Consider the following 14,660-nt stretch of genomic DNA (forward strand, 5'->3'; position numbering starts at 1 on the left):
GACTGGAAGGGACCTCGAGAGGTCATCTAGTCCAATCTCCTGTACTCATGGCAGGATTAAGTATTATCTAGCCCATCCTTGACAGGTGTTTGTCTAACCTGCTCCTAAAAATCTCCAATGGTGGAAATTCCACAACTTCCCTAGGCAATTTATTCCAGCACATAACTACCCTGACAGTTACAAAGTTTTTCCTAATGTCCAGCCTAAACCGCCCTTGTTGCAATTTAAGCCCATTGGTTCTTATCCTATCCTCAAAGATTAACGAGAACAATTTTTCTCCCTCCTCCTTGTAACAACCTTTTATGTACTTGAAAACTTAAGTCCCCTCAGTGTTCTCTTCTCTAGACTAAACAAACCCAGTTTTTTAAATCTTCCCTCAGAGGTCTCCTATATAATCTTGTGAAAATTTATAACCTACAAAAATGTTTCTACTGAGACTTGAATACTTTTCAAATATATTGTAATCAACTAAAAATTGGTCCTGGACACCAGATCTCAGCCTGGGAAACCTAGTAAAACTAGGTTCTCTCTCCTCCTTTCCATAACTTGCTGAACAGTAGCAAAAGTTAGAATGTTTTCAAACTCTATTGAACCCTACAATTTTTGTGACATCATTCTGAAACTTGTTGTCCAATTCATTTTGAATTCCATAGAATTTTTTTTTTTAAAACTTCAACCCGTTTTGAGATTGATAAAACTGTCTGGATTTTAGAGAGGAGCCTGAACTGGTCACTCCATAATGAAAAATGTAAGGGAAGAGACAAACCAGCCACCCATCCTTCTAGCAGGCAGACAGGATTTCCTTTTTTGCTTCACGGGGAAAAGGAAGATTGTTTGATAAGAAAAGCTACAAGGCAAGGCCTTACCTATGTTCCTGCCCTGATGAAAAGCAGCAACAAATAATTATACTGACACTAAAAGAATTTATCCTGTTCACTGCTGTCATAACATCAACTTCTCTTTGATTTGACTGAAAACACAAACATTAAAATATTGAAAACAAGTTTCAAAATAAGGAGCTATACTGTGAATTTTCTCTCCTACTTCAGTCCTTTGTTTCTATTAATTCATTGTTATCGAAAGTGTTACCTTCATATTCCCTAAACTATTTTTCCAATTTCTGTTTAAATTAAGCTTCCCCAGAACACCACTTCTTTCCAATGCAATCTGATGTTACTAGCTAGTAAGACGTTAACTGACAAGTAGCCCAGACAAGTGCTGAAGCACAAAGGATTTTGGTTTCTCAATTTATCTGAATGGACGAAATGAAGAAATGAAATTTCCAGAATTTAATGTCTCTATGTCCATGAAAATGTGTGCAGCAATGAAGACGTACCTTTTAGTTTAGTGTGGGAATGAAGAACAGGATCAGCTGAAACCATGCACGGCCACCACGGGTAACCAGACACTTTAGACCACACTAAATCCCCTATATTGTACTTCAACACATGGACTTTGTCTTCTTTCACAGTACTTGGAGTGGAATCTTTCTTAGCAGGAGTCTTTTAAAAAAAGAAAAAACATACACTGTGTTACCACACTTCCCCCTTCAAAACTGTACCTTGATTAATTAAATAGTATACACATAAGAAATACTAATTAATCAACTAACACAGCTTATAAAGTAAATTTTATTGTGTGAAAGAGGCAGATTGGGGTGATAGCAGTGACAAAAAATAGCATGGCAGAAGAGAAAGCAATAACGTTTGCCCGAAAGGGTAGTAAATAGATAGTATTTCACATGTATTAGAAAGGGTATTGAAAAAGGATTTTTTTTTAAATCGTTTGCATTTTTGTTTGTTTCTCTTTCTTCCTTTCTGTATATAATAAAATCTGAACTTTGGTTGGTTGCAGAATTATTTTTTTTAAACCTCTGAAATATCAGTAATGTAAAATTTATTCCTTTCCTGGTTTTGCTGGATGATCTCTGGGACACCTCAAAGACTATGTCTACCCTGCAACTAGGAGCAAACCTCCCAGCCCAGATAGACAGACTTGTGCTAGTTCAGCTAGAGCTAGCATTCTAAAAATAGCAGTGTGGATATTGTGGCTTGGGCAGTAGCTCAGGCTTTCAAGCCCACCCAGTCCCCTGGGTCTGAGTTAAGGTGGCTAGCCTGAGTCTCCACCAGAGCCACAACATCCATGCTATTGTTTTTAGCATGCCAGCTTGAGCTGAGTTAGCGTGAGATTGTGTATGTGGGCTGGGAAGCTCACTCCAGGCTTCAATGTAAATATACCCAGGGATGTTCACTGTGAGCTCTAACACCCTAAATGAAGAGTACAGGATGTGAAATCTTCAACAGTCTTTCTTTGTATAAAGTGTTGTCCACTAAAGTTTAGTAAATATTAAGACAAGCACGTCAAATGAAGTTTAAAAAAAAACAAAACACTACTGTAGATTCTTCCAGCCGACGTAGGACCTACATTTCTAAGCAAAAGGAAAAAGAATACTCCTATATATCAGGTCTTCTTTATATGTCAGAACATCAAACTACAGCAAAAGCCTACATGTTTTTTCCCCTTTTGCTAGTCACTTTTTTAAAAAATGCTTTCAATGGTAGAAGTAAAATCTTTAGAATTTAAGCTGGTCCCTCCCAAAGCTATTTATTTTAAATAATATGAGGAAAGCATAAATACTTCTGGTTTAAGGCTCTTTGCCAAGTTAACTGCAAAGCATTTAGAATAAACTAAAAACAATTTCCCCCTTGTAACTATATGACACACATATAACAGGTTTGCCATATCATAGTATAGTCGAGTTATAATAAAGACAGATTTATTCACACGCTGGCATAAGCCTTTCTTTACATGTTTTATTTCTACCGTGTCTAACTTTTCACTTTATCCAGAATAGATTATTCTCCTGTATTCGGTATCAACAGACGTGTAGATCTAGTGCACATTTTTAAATCTAGCATAATAAGTAACTAAAGCTATGTTTAAAGAAACGCTACATTTTGATTCACATTTCCAGTGGTCTGTTACTATTTAATTATGTAAAATGTGACATCATTAGCCTTTTGTAGCACCATTCCAATGTTCAGAAGGTGGACCAAAATTTCTAGGCTCTAGGCTTTTAGATTGTAGAATTGAGCAAAAAGGGAGAGAAGAGATGAGATGAAGTATCTAGGGTGTTTAAAATTGAATTAAGAAGCCTAGTGTTTTGAGATGTAGTACTAAGTCAGGATATTCATAGAAAGTCAGATGAGAATAGTACCTTCTGGCTTTAAAAAATCTATGACTAAGACATGATTTCCTAAACACAAACATTAACAAACCTTAGCTACACCATAATGATTTTAGATTATGATACTTAACTTTTCAACTATTGATTTTTTTTTTTTTGGTCTAGTTGTGAAATAATGCCTAACGCTTCTTATTTTTGAAAAGCTTTTCCAGGGTTGGGAGGAGGGGAACCCTTCATGTGATGAACGGGATAGCTCCTCATTTTCTAATTAAGCTTTTCTGAAGATCTCAGGACTAACTCTTTTGGGTCCATACCTCCAGTAAGAATTGTGTTCCCATTGCTCTCAAGCTTTTTGGCCTGTAAGACGGCCCCAAGTGTTCCCTCCCACTGAGGATGCTTCAACTCCAGAAATCTCAGAAGACCTGGAACATTCCAGCAGATATTTTTCAAAAGTGAGAAATAAAAAGCGCTCCCTAGCAGTTAAATACAACAACATGAAAAATTACATCAAAGCCACATGTGTACAAAATTCCAAAGAACGGGTGCAGGAAAGAGTTAATACCCAGAATATACAATTTCAATATTTGAAAATAAGTAGATGGATAGCAATCCTGAAAGATAATGGATAAAATTCTCAAAAGCAACTGATTTACAAACCTAATACCCATTTCCAAAAATGATGTAAGTGCTTAATAATTAGGGCCCTACCAAATTCACAGTTCATTTGGTCAATTTCACAGTCATAGGAATTTAAAAATAGTAAATTTCACTATTTCAGCTATTTAAATCTAAAATTTCACAGTGTGGTAATTGTAGGGGTCCTGACCCAAAAAGGAGATGTGGGGGGGTTGCAAGGTTATTGTAGGGCATGTTGTGGTACTGCTACCCTTACTTCTGCACTTCAGAGTTCGGCTGCTGGCCTGCAGAACAGTAGGGCCCTCAGGCAGAAGCTGCCACTCTCCAGCTGCCCAGCTCTAAAGGCAGCGTGGAAGTAAGGGTGGCAATACCATGACCCCCCTATAATGACCTTGTCCTCCCCCACCCCCATGCAACTCCCTTTTGGGTCAGAACCCCCAATTTGAGAAATGCTGGTCTCCCCCCTGTAAAACCAGTATAGTATTGGGTAAAAGCCACACAAAGACCAGATTTCATGGTCAGTGACATGTTTTTCATGGCTGTGAATTTGGTAGGGCCCTACTAATAATCTTTAAAAATAGAACTTAATGTGCTTTTGACAACTGTATCCAGTATCTCAAAAGTAAAATTACAAGGTAGTTAGTTTGCCCTTCCTTAAAAGGCACCAGATACACAGGATTCTGTGGCCTGGTCTATACCAAAAATTTAGGTCAACACAGTTATTGTGCTTAGAGGTGTGAAAAATCTATATCCCTGAGTGCTGTAACTATGTCAACCTAACCTCCAGTGTAGGCACAGCTAGGTCAATGGAAGAATGCTTCCATAAGCCTAGTTATTACTGCTTGGGGAGCTGGTGTTCCTACAGCAATGGAAAACCCCTTCCATCACTGTAGGCTGTGTACACACTATCTGACTAGCTACAGTGCTGTAGCTATGCCACTACAGTCCCCATAGTATAAACATGGCCCCAGCCTTAGAGTATTAAGCAGCCAGTAGATATAGCCCAGGGAAATAGATAAAGGATACCTCATGTCCACCTAAACAGCAGTGAGCAACAAGAGCCAGAGCTGCTATTGTTGGGCAGTTCTTACAGAGAGCTGCTTCACTGACTACAGAAAGGAAAAAGAATGGTCTAGAATATTCTGAAGCCTCTGGAAGCACTTCTGATTGGAGCATGGTCAGGGGGCTGGGCAAAGGTGAGGAGCAGACCAGTCCACAAAAAACTTATAGGTGCCTCGGAGGTCCAAAAAAAGACCAGAGTTCTTGCATAAGTCTGATTGAAGGCACAAGATCCAAAAGTCAAAATCCTGTAATGGTATCTTTAAGGATGAACTGTATAGCTCATTGTAGTTTTTTAAAATAAATTTAACTAACACTCCAGGACTTCTCTTTAACATCACATCAGTAGAAAAAACAGTGTGAAAGCACAGCAGAGTAATATTTGTTAACAGCAATTCTACAAGACCTCCTAAGACACAACATACATTATTGGCACAAGCTGTCTAACTCATTTCCATCCTAATAATTCCAGCTTAATGCTATTTTAGTTAGTCTGGGCATTCAGATGGTTACAGGGCTGTATTTAAAGGGCTGTCATGATAATGAACATTCCTACTGCTACCGAGGTGAAATTCTTGACATCTGTGGAATCCTAGTGTTCTGATATAAGAGATAAGGATACGTGAAGTTCACATTTTAGTTGAGCTGTTTTTCCTCAAGCAAAAATCTGTTTTTTAAATTGGTAGTATATTGACAAAGAACTGAAGAATGGCAAAGTTGCTTTTGTGTTTTTAAAAGCACATGGGGGGGGGGGCCGCAAAAATAAAATAAAGGTAAAAACTTTTATTTCCAGATGATTTTATTTTGTATGGGAAAAATAATTCAAGTACTTTGACACAAACTTACCATCTAATTTCTTATAGGCATACAGCCAGTACATTAGCAACTGAAGCAGAAGCAGCTTGAATTTGAGCAGTGTGTACTCTCTGTTTTGCTAAGGAGAAGGACCTGTGTAGAGTGAGAGACTACCAGAGATCTCCTTCTCCCCAAATTGGTCTCATTGTTTTGCCTTTGAGAGGAGCAAAGTTAATACATCACTCTGGGCTCAGACCATCTCCTCCCCCCAGAGTATCAGGGCAAGTACCTTAGGTTCTCCTGTAGCTGGACAGGTAAGGCACAATTTACTGCCCTGCTCATCTTCACCAATAATTTTCTGCCAATTATCTGAGTGGAGCAGAGAAGGAGCACCTGAGTAAGATGTTACTGGCCTTTCCTGCAGAGGAAAAATGCTTAGATCCTTCCTCCTCCTTTAAGGGAGGTAGGAAGAAGACAGCAGAAGAAACTTCTTTTCTTCTGTTTTGGGACAGGATAAAAGTTGCTAATCTTTCTCTAAGTGTTGTTCTTCCAGATTTGTTGCACATGTCCATTCCAACGTAGGTGTGTGCATGCCCCGAGCACAGCGGCTGGAATTTTTTCCCTTAGTGGTATCCGTTGGGTCAGCTCCAGCGCCCTCTGGCCACGTGCTCATAGCACCAGTATAAAAGGCCCCACCGACCCCATCCACCTTCAGTTTCTTCTTGTCAACCGCTTCTGAAAGAGGGGACGAAGGTTTTGGAATGGACATGTGCAACATATCTCAAAGCACAACAGTTACAGAAAGGTGAATAACCATTTTTTCTTTCAGTGCCTGCAATGAAGGTGACTCACAAGCAGTTGTACAGGAAGTGGGGTTGGAGTTCAAGTTGATTAACAAACTGTGCACCCAAAGCCAGCATTGTCTCTAGCCTGCTGAAAATGGAATAGTGTGTTGTGAATGTGTGAAACAACAACCAGGTTGCTGCCCTGCAGATATCCTGAATTGGGACTTATGCTAGAAAAGCAGCAGAGGTGCTTTTGGCATGGACGGTTCCCTCAGGTATGCTCTGCTTCTACTAGTGCCTGGTGTACTTGGAGGATCTCTCAGCGGACTAGGTACCGTGGGTGGCATAGCTTCTGCAGGCATATGCTTCTGAGGGGCTGGTGAGTGGCCCAAATGTGGGTCGCATCTCACCCCCAAGCTTTCCTGGTCTCCTTTAGGCATACTTCCTGTGCTGCTTTGCTGGTACCAGGGAAGTAGAGTGGTGTTGGGAGAGCCCATGCCGGCAGTGCACTATGCACCGAGGCAGATGTACTCGGTGCCAAGTCCAAGCAGCTCGGCTTGGAGACCAGTCTCACTGTGGCTTCCATAAGCAGAGCTTTCAATCTAATGTCCCTGTCTTTTTGACTGCAGGATCTGAAACTCCTGCAGATCCTGCACCTGTCCTTTACATGAGTCTCCTCCAAGCACTTTAGACAACTTGAGTGGTGATCACTCGTGGGCATAGGTTTTGTGCAGGACGCACATGGCTTGAAGCCCGGAGACCAGGGTATGCCCCATCCTGGGAACAAAGTCCTGAAAGGGGACTAACTACCTGACACACTACTAGAACTACCAACTATTTACAACAAGAGTTTGGAAAAAAATCAATGGAAGAAACTGCTGAAGCACAAAAGAATATTGTTCCAGCAACTGTCATGGGTAGTAAGACGGAAGTGAGAGGGCGTAGGGCCAGCGGCACTACTTATTCCGGTGCATGAGCACGGACCTCCAGAGGCAATAGAGCTGGCCCTATGGATACCCCTGGAGAAAAGTCACACACCATGAACAAGCACTTGAAAGAGGATGAGTATTTCAAAGACCCTGAATGTCTGGGGCCAGACTTTGCAGGACCTGCCAAGAAGCATGGGGGAAGAGGTCTGCGCCTGAACCCTCTGCTCTTTCTCCTCTGCTGGTCTTATCTGGCTGGTTGAGAAGAGTAACAGCCCGTCTGCTGTGGCCTATACTGCTTCCTTAACCCTGCTGGCACACAGAGTCCCAGGAATTTCAACGTTGCCTTTGGAGGTCCTGAATAGTCTGTCGCACCTCATGAGGGAGCCCTGAGGACTGCAACCAAAAACTCCTGCGCACTTTTACCACTTTCACCATTGATCTGTCCACTGAATCAGCAGCGTTCGGGGTTGCTTGCAGAGAGGCATGAGCCAGTCTTCCCCTCCTCAAATTAGGGAGGAAAACTGTTTGGAGTCTTGGGGGAGTACATCCTTGAATTATGACATGGACTCCCACATATTAAAATCATAACTCAACAAGGCTTGCTAATTCTCTATGCGGAGCCGCAGGCCCCCAGTGGATGTGGAATATGCATTCTGTCTGAACATGTCCAATTTCTTTGGATCCTTTGCTTTGGGCTAGGACCCACCTGTCCTTGGCAATCCCTTTCTTTGGCCGCTGCTACAACCAGGGATCCCAGGGGAGGGTGCAAGAAAAGGAATTCAAACCCTTTGGTGGGAACGAAATACTTGCGCTCTGTGTGCTTTGCTGTCAGAGGGAGGGAAGCAGGGGTTTACCACAGAGCCTTGATTGGGACCATGATGGCTTCATTAAGTGGGAGAGTCAATCTAAAGGGCCCCACCAGTGAAAAAATGTTCAGGAGACTGTGTTGTCTCCATGACCATTTCCACTTGGACTCCCAAGTTCAAAGCTACCTGCTTTAACAGGTCCTGGTAAGCCATGTGGTAGTCTTGTGGAGGGGAGATTCCTGGTCTCACTATCACCTCGTCCAGAGAGGAGAATGAGGCGGCTAAAATGGGCTGAGGAGCCTCTGTTGATTCCTTGACATGTGCAGCAGCCTGTGGGGCTTGGTCCTGTGCTCAGTACCAGAGTCCAGGTCTTTAGTGTCTCTGCATGATGTTGGGGGCGCTCTAAGCTCCAAGACGGAGATGAGGAGCTGCGGTGCAGAGAGAGTGTGTTGCCACTCCATGCCACAGAAGATCGCCGAGGTGACCCTGAGGCTGACAACACGGGTTTTCGCCTGGACGGCAGCTGCAGCACTGGTTGAGGTTTGGGTGATAACTCTCTGTTGCTCAGTGGCACCTGAGTCCTGATCCTCGAGGGACCCCAGTACCAGTAGGTTAAGAAGGTCCCTGGCCCCTGCAAAAGCTTCATGGGTTGACAGCACTGCAAACTGGCTGGTGTGTTGTCTGCTCAGAGGTGGCTCCCAGTAGGTGTCCAAGGGGCTTGCTGCGGCACCAGAGTTGCAGGCACCTGATGATGTGGTGCCAGGGATTAAGAGCGGCCCGACACGGGTCTTGCACTCTCCATCTCCTTTTGTCTTCCGTACTCTGGCTCTTCTCTTGCTGCTTACAGTGTTTCTTCTTAGACACCGGGGAAGACGATTGGTGCCGAAAGTCCAGAGCCTTTGGAAGAGTGCTCTGCACCAAGGCTGAGGTGCTAGGTGCGGAGTCCAAACACGGCTCTGAGGCAGTTCTTAAGGCTGCCTCCAGGAGGAGGACCTTCGGTCGTGCAGCTTAGTCCTTCTTGGTCTGGGGCCTAAAGTCCCTGCAGACTTGGCAGGCATCTTTCCTATGAACTTCCCCCATTGAGACAGCTCGGATGTGGGTTGCTCAAAGGCATAGATATAGCTCAGGAGGTGCAGGGTTTGAAAGCCAGGGACCGAGGCATGCCCCAGCACCAGGGAAGCAGACAACCCCACTAAGCGTGGGGGCATCCAAAGCTGCCTAAGTTCTAAAAATTACTAAAACAAAACAATTGTTTACACTAAAAACCTGGAGAAACAACCACTAGGAGGACTGCCTGAGCAATGAGGTTCCAGCAACTGTCATAGGCAGTAAGAAGGAACACAAGGAAAGCAGAGTCGGCGGGGCCCTTTATACCAGCGCTATGAGTCCGTGGCACCAGAGGACACTGGAGCAGATCCAATGGATACCTCTGGGGAAAAAATTCCGGCAGCTGTGCTCAGGGCACACATACACCTACATTGGAATGGACATGTGCAAGCACTTGAAGTCTGAGGAAAAATCACAAGATAATAGGATGCTTGGAGTATACAGAAGATGGCTGCCCGCTGGGCCTCTTTTGTCCCAGTACTGGTAAGTCCTGCAGCACTTTCAGATGGCCAGTAGCTGGTATGGTGGACATCTAATCCCAAAAGAGATATACCTTGCTTCCTGGATAAATCTCCAAGAGAAGCCTTTGATTTGAAAAGTGGTTGGGCTGCTTTTCATTCATTTTTTCTTAATTAAGAGAAACAGAGTTGCTCCATAATCACAATTAAGTTGAAGTGGAAAGTTATACTTTAAGGGTACCAGCTTTATGAAAAAAAGATGGAAGAGAAACGGGCAGGAGAGGGCTCAAAAGTAAAAGTTGTAATTTTAAATTACCTTCTCCCATAGTCCTTCACATTTCAAATACCTTGGTTTTTATACTCCTCGGAAATTTGATAAGCAACCACTGCCATTCTTATGGTTCATCCATAAGAATGTGTGACATCACTAGCTATTTTTTCTCAACCCAGAAAAGGTGAAACATGACAGCTTGCAACTTGATGACATTGCTATGTAGTTAACGCTACAGTTGAGTAAAGAATCCAACCTGTAACACTTCACTCACTGTATTAACCTGGATCTGGTCCAACTCCCAAATAGGAGAATTCTGTTTCAGAATGTCAATGGGATAGAAAATGTTACTTTATAAAATGATCATAAACATGTGGACATGTGTAATCTATGCCAAGCTGCACCTTTAACCTATGGGCAAGGGCTTCTAGTTCTAGTTTCTGCAGTAGTCTTGTGCAAGAGACTGGAAATTCTGCAATTTGGATAATCTGAAAAGTAATAATGCCAATTAGTTTTTCTTTGACTTTTGATAGATTATTTTATTCTGCTCATATATATTAAATTTTGGAAGTATCACAAATGTTTGTATCAAAATGTATAAAACTATCACAGAAGTTAGGTCTTGCACTTAGGACGGAAGAATCCAATGCACTGCTAAAGACTAGGGACCGAATGGCTAGGCAGCAGTTCTGCAGAAAAGGACCTAGGGGTGACAGTGGACAAGAAGCTGGATATGAGTCAACAGTGTGCCCTTGTTGCCAAGAAGGCCAATGGCATTTTGGGATGTATATGTAGGGGCATTGCCAGCAGATTGAGGGACGTGATCGTTCCCCTCTATTCGACACTGGTGAGGCCTCATCTCGAGTACTGTGTCCAGTTTTGGGCCCCACACTATAAGAAGGATGTGGAAAAATTAGAAAGAATCCAGCAGAGGGCAACAAAGATGATTAGGGGACTGGAACACATGACTTATGAGGAGAGGCTGAGGGAACTGGGGATGTTTAGTCTTCAAAAGAGAAGAATGAGGGGGGATTTGATAGCTGCTTTCAACTACCTGAAAGGGGGTTCCAAAGAGGATAGATCTAGACTGTTCTCAGTGGTAGCAGATGACAGGACAAAGAGTAATGGTCTCAAGTTGCAGTGGGAGAGATTTAGGTTGAATATTAGGAAAAACTTTTTCACTAGGAGGGCGGTGAAACACTGGAATGTGTTACCTAGGGAGATGGTGGAATCTCCTTCCTTAGAAGTTTTTAAGGTCAGGCTTGACAAAGCCCTGGCTGGGATGATTTAATTGGGGATCGATCCTGCTTTGAGCAGGGGGTTGGACTAGATGACCTCCTGAGGTCCCTTCCAACCCTGATATTCTATGATTCTATGATTTAAGTTGTCTTGTGAGTATGTGGAGGTGGGAGGAAACTGAGCATATTAGTAGCCAGTAAGGGACAAATAAAGCTTTTTTTACACCAAGAGAGGAATGAAAGGTAGTTTGGGATTGTGGAATAAATATACTGTCTGAATGTTTCTTCTAAAATGATGAGCAGTGACATAGTTAACAATGCTAACATCTATATTGTCCTTAGGTTTCAGAGTCTACATAAGTTATATGAATGGGCCAGCTGACACCTTAGAACTATTGTTTCAAGCTGACTGCAGCATCAGAAAGCCAGTATTTCATTACTTTGTCATTCACTTTTAGAAAGGACCTTTCCAACCATAAGAGCTTAGAAATAATTTAAAAACAACACACACACACACACACGAGAACACTTACATTCTGGAGCACAATTCTGCAACAATGAGTGGATTCTACAGCAAGTTCTGTGACCACAAAATGCACAAGGCTATGCCTAGGTATAAGAGATGCTGCAGGAAATCGAGTTGCTCCCAGCAAAGAACATCACCAAGCAAAGAGAGTTGGTACTGGATATCCAGTTAGTCAGAGACAGTTGTTAAAGTAGATGAAAACAGGAGGAGAGAAATCAACAAATTTGTCCACGAGGGTAATGATATTATATGGGAATGTGATATTACATCATCATGTGGCAACACCACCACACAAAAATAAGTATGGGAACAAAAGACATCTGTATCCAAAGTAGTTCATGTATCCAAGCAGGGCTAAAGCCAGCCAATTCCTAAAATGGCAGGGAGGTCAGGATTCTCCATCACAATGTCTTTCAATCAAGACTGGAGGCCCTTCTAAGAGACATGCTCTAGATCAGGGGTCGGTAACCTTTGAGAAGTGGCGCGCCAAGTCTTCATTAATTTTAAGGTTTCCTGTGCCAGTAATAAATTTTACATTTACAGGGCCCCCCGACGGAACCTCAGACTGGCAGTGGGCTGGGCGGGGCGGCGGCCAGGACCCCAGCTGGCAGGAGGCTGGGCAGCTAGAACCCTAGACCAGCAGCGAGGTGAGTGGGGCTGGCGGCTGGTATCCCAGGCCGGCAGCAGGCTGAGCAGGGCCGATGGCTAGGACCCCAGCTGGCAAGGGACCGGCCGCCAGAACCCCAGACTGTCAGCAGGCTGAGTGGGGTGGCAGACAGAACCCCAGACTGGCAGTGGCTCAGCCTGCCAGCGGTCTGGGATTCCGTCCCCTGGCTCCTGCCAGCTGGGGTCCCAGCCACAGGCCCCGCTCAGCCCGCTGCCGGCCTGGGGTTCTGTTCACCCAGGCAGGCAGCGGGCTGAGTGGGGCTGGCAGCAGCGTGCCAGTAAAAATTGGCACGCGTGCCACAGGTTGCAGACCCCTACTTTAGATCAACCATAAATTATGGGCTTCATACTGGGCGATATTGCAGGGTCTGTGGAACATAGGAAATCAGACCAGATAATAGATTTGTAGATTTTAAGGTCAGAAAGGAACGATGAAAAAACACTTAGAGATTTGATCTGAATGAAAAATGTGTATTGATGGAAATAAAAACAAAAATACAGGCCCAGAGGAATCTTCCTTAAACATTTTTAAGATACACAATACAATATATAAGATTAGAATTTTTATTTTTTTATTTTTGTTTAAAGGAGAGACTTTTTTCATAATTAACATGTTTAGTTTTAGACAGAAGGCAATTTAAAAAGTGAGAGATAAAGGGCCCTGTTTTTTACCCCTGCCTAATTTTGTAGCTGGTGAATTTGTTCCAGAATTTATCCCTTGCCATAGAATTGTTCCCCAAGACCTCAAGCTTGCACTTTTTAAAAACCTGCATGTTTCTAGCATTCATGGCTATGAAGAAAACTTTATAAATGAGTGTAAAACTAATATAGTGATCAGTTCCCAAGTCTGTAGATAGCCCAAAACAGCTATGAGGTACAAACAATCCCAATCATATTAAAGAGCATATCAACTTTGAAACCTAGAAAAATAACCCATGACATACTGAAAAATGAATATCAAATAACTGAATATAAATATCTGTTTATTGTTTTACTCAATAAAACTTCCATTAAAAAAAGAAATCTTTGAAGCTCCTGCAGTATTTCCAAAGTTTCTAGGAGAGAGCCACAGAATACACGGATCTTGATGCACAATAAAGGTCCAACTTTATTATGCATAATAAAGGCCATGAGACTTATGTTAAAAAAATAAATTAGAAATACGCAGAAGTTAAAACAGTGCTGGCTGCTGTGCCTCGACGTCCACCTGTCCAATCAAGACAAGTGCCTCACATGGGCCCTTGAGGATCTTCGGCATATCGGCGTCAGTAGACCAGCAATCTACGACTTGTGCGGCTCGACTGGTACCAGGACCTAGAGCAGGCCTGAGAGCAGGAGCAGGCTGGTTGTCGGATCTCACCGACCGTGCGGATTCGTGTCTCGGCAACAGGTGCCGGCGAGTGACCAGTGGGTTTGTGCAACCAATCGGTTGCATGATTGGTGCCGAGGCATTGGAGACACACCGACCCGTGTCTTGACGCTCATGCTGGGGGGTGCGTGCCTCTGCAGGTCTGTGCCAGATTACCAGTGAGCCTCGCCTCGAATCCCGCTGTTGGTTCCCAGGGTCCAGAGACCAAAGAGGGCTTCTCTGAGCCTGCCTCCCTACTTCTGAGGCATGACGGCTCTGTGCAGGTGAGTGCTGGTGGAACATCCCCTGCAATTGGGAATGGTGCCGCTGAGGCGGGGCACGCAGAACGGTCCTAAGGCAGGTTTACCCCTAGACTTGGGTACTGCCAGAGCCGGTGTGGGTGGCACCGGTAGCGTCAGGATCTCCTGTGCTTGACGGGACTTCTAGTTGATGGAGGCCCTCGTCACTGTCCGGTGTGGCAGACATAGTATGAGAGGGGCTAGACTGCTTGACTTGAGCTGAGGGCTGACTCCCTGACTGAGGCGTTGAGTAGCCCAGTACAGGTCTTGGTTCTCCTTTGGCCCTCTTCTTTCCCTTATGGGAAGTGAGAGATCTTCCCCACGCAGTCCTTTTGGGCTTCTTGGCCGGGGATCACTGTCAGCTTGTAGATGGCCCTGACGGGGAGCTCTGCACCGATGCTGCAGTGCTTGGGGACGAGTCAGACCTCCACTCCAGAGTCGGCATGGTCCCCGGCACCATCAGGATGTGTCTCTCCTTTGTTGTTTGCGGTTTAAATGATTTACAGATGTGACACTTGTCGCTTGTGTGTCCTTCGCCTAGACACCTTAA

General features: G+C 43.8%; 1 protein-coding gene across 6 annotated transcripts in view; it reads right to left on the minus strand.

The window, feature by feature from the left end:
• NSD2 (nuclear receptor binding SET domain protein 2) overlaps positions 1-14,660 on the minus strand; it is a 151,738-nt gene that overhangs the window by 103,790 nt on the left and 33,288 nt on the right. For all 6 annotated transcript variants that reach the window (XM_073342741.1, XM_073342742.1, XM_073342743.1 and 3 more), the window contains one exon: positions 1,337-1,502. In XM_073342741.1, the coding sequence (XP_073198842.1) occupies positions 1,337-1,502 (166 nt within the window). The remainder of the gene's footprint in view (positions 1-1,336; positions 1,503-14,660) is intronic.

Source organism: Lepidochelys kempii, chromosome 4 (genome assembly GCF_965140285.1).
Source record: "Lepidochelys kempii isolate rLepKem1 chromosome 4, rLepKem1.hap1, whole genome shotgun sequence".
NCBI classification, from domain to species: Eukaryota; Metazoa; Chordata; order Testudines; family Cheloniidae; genus Lepidochelys; species Lepidochelys kempii.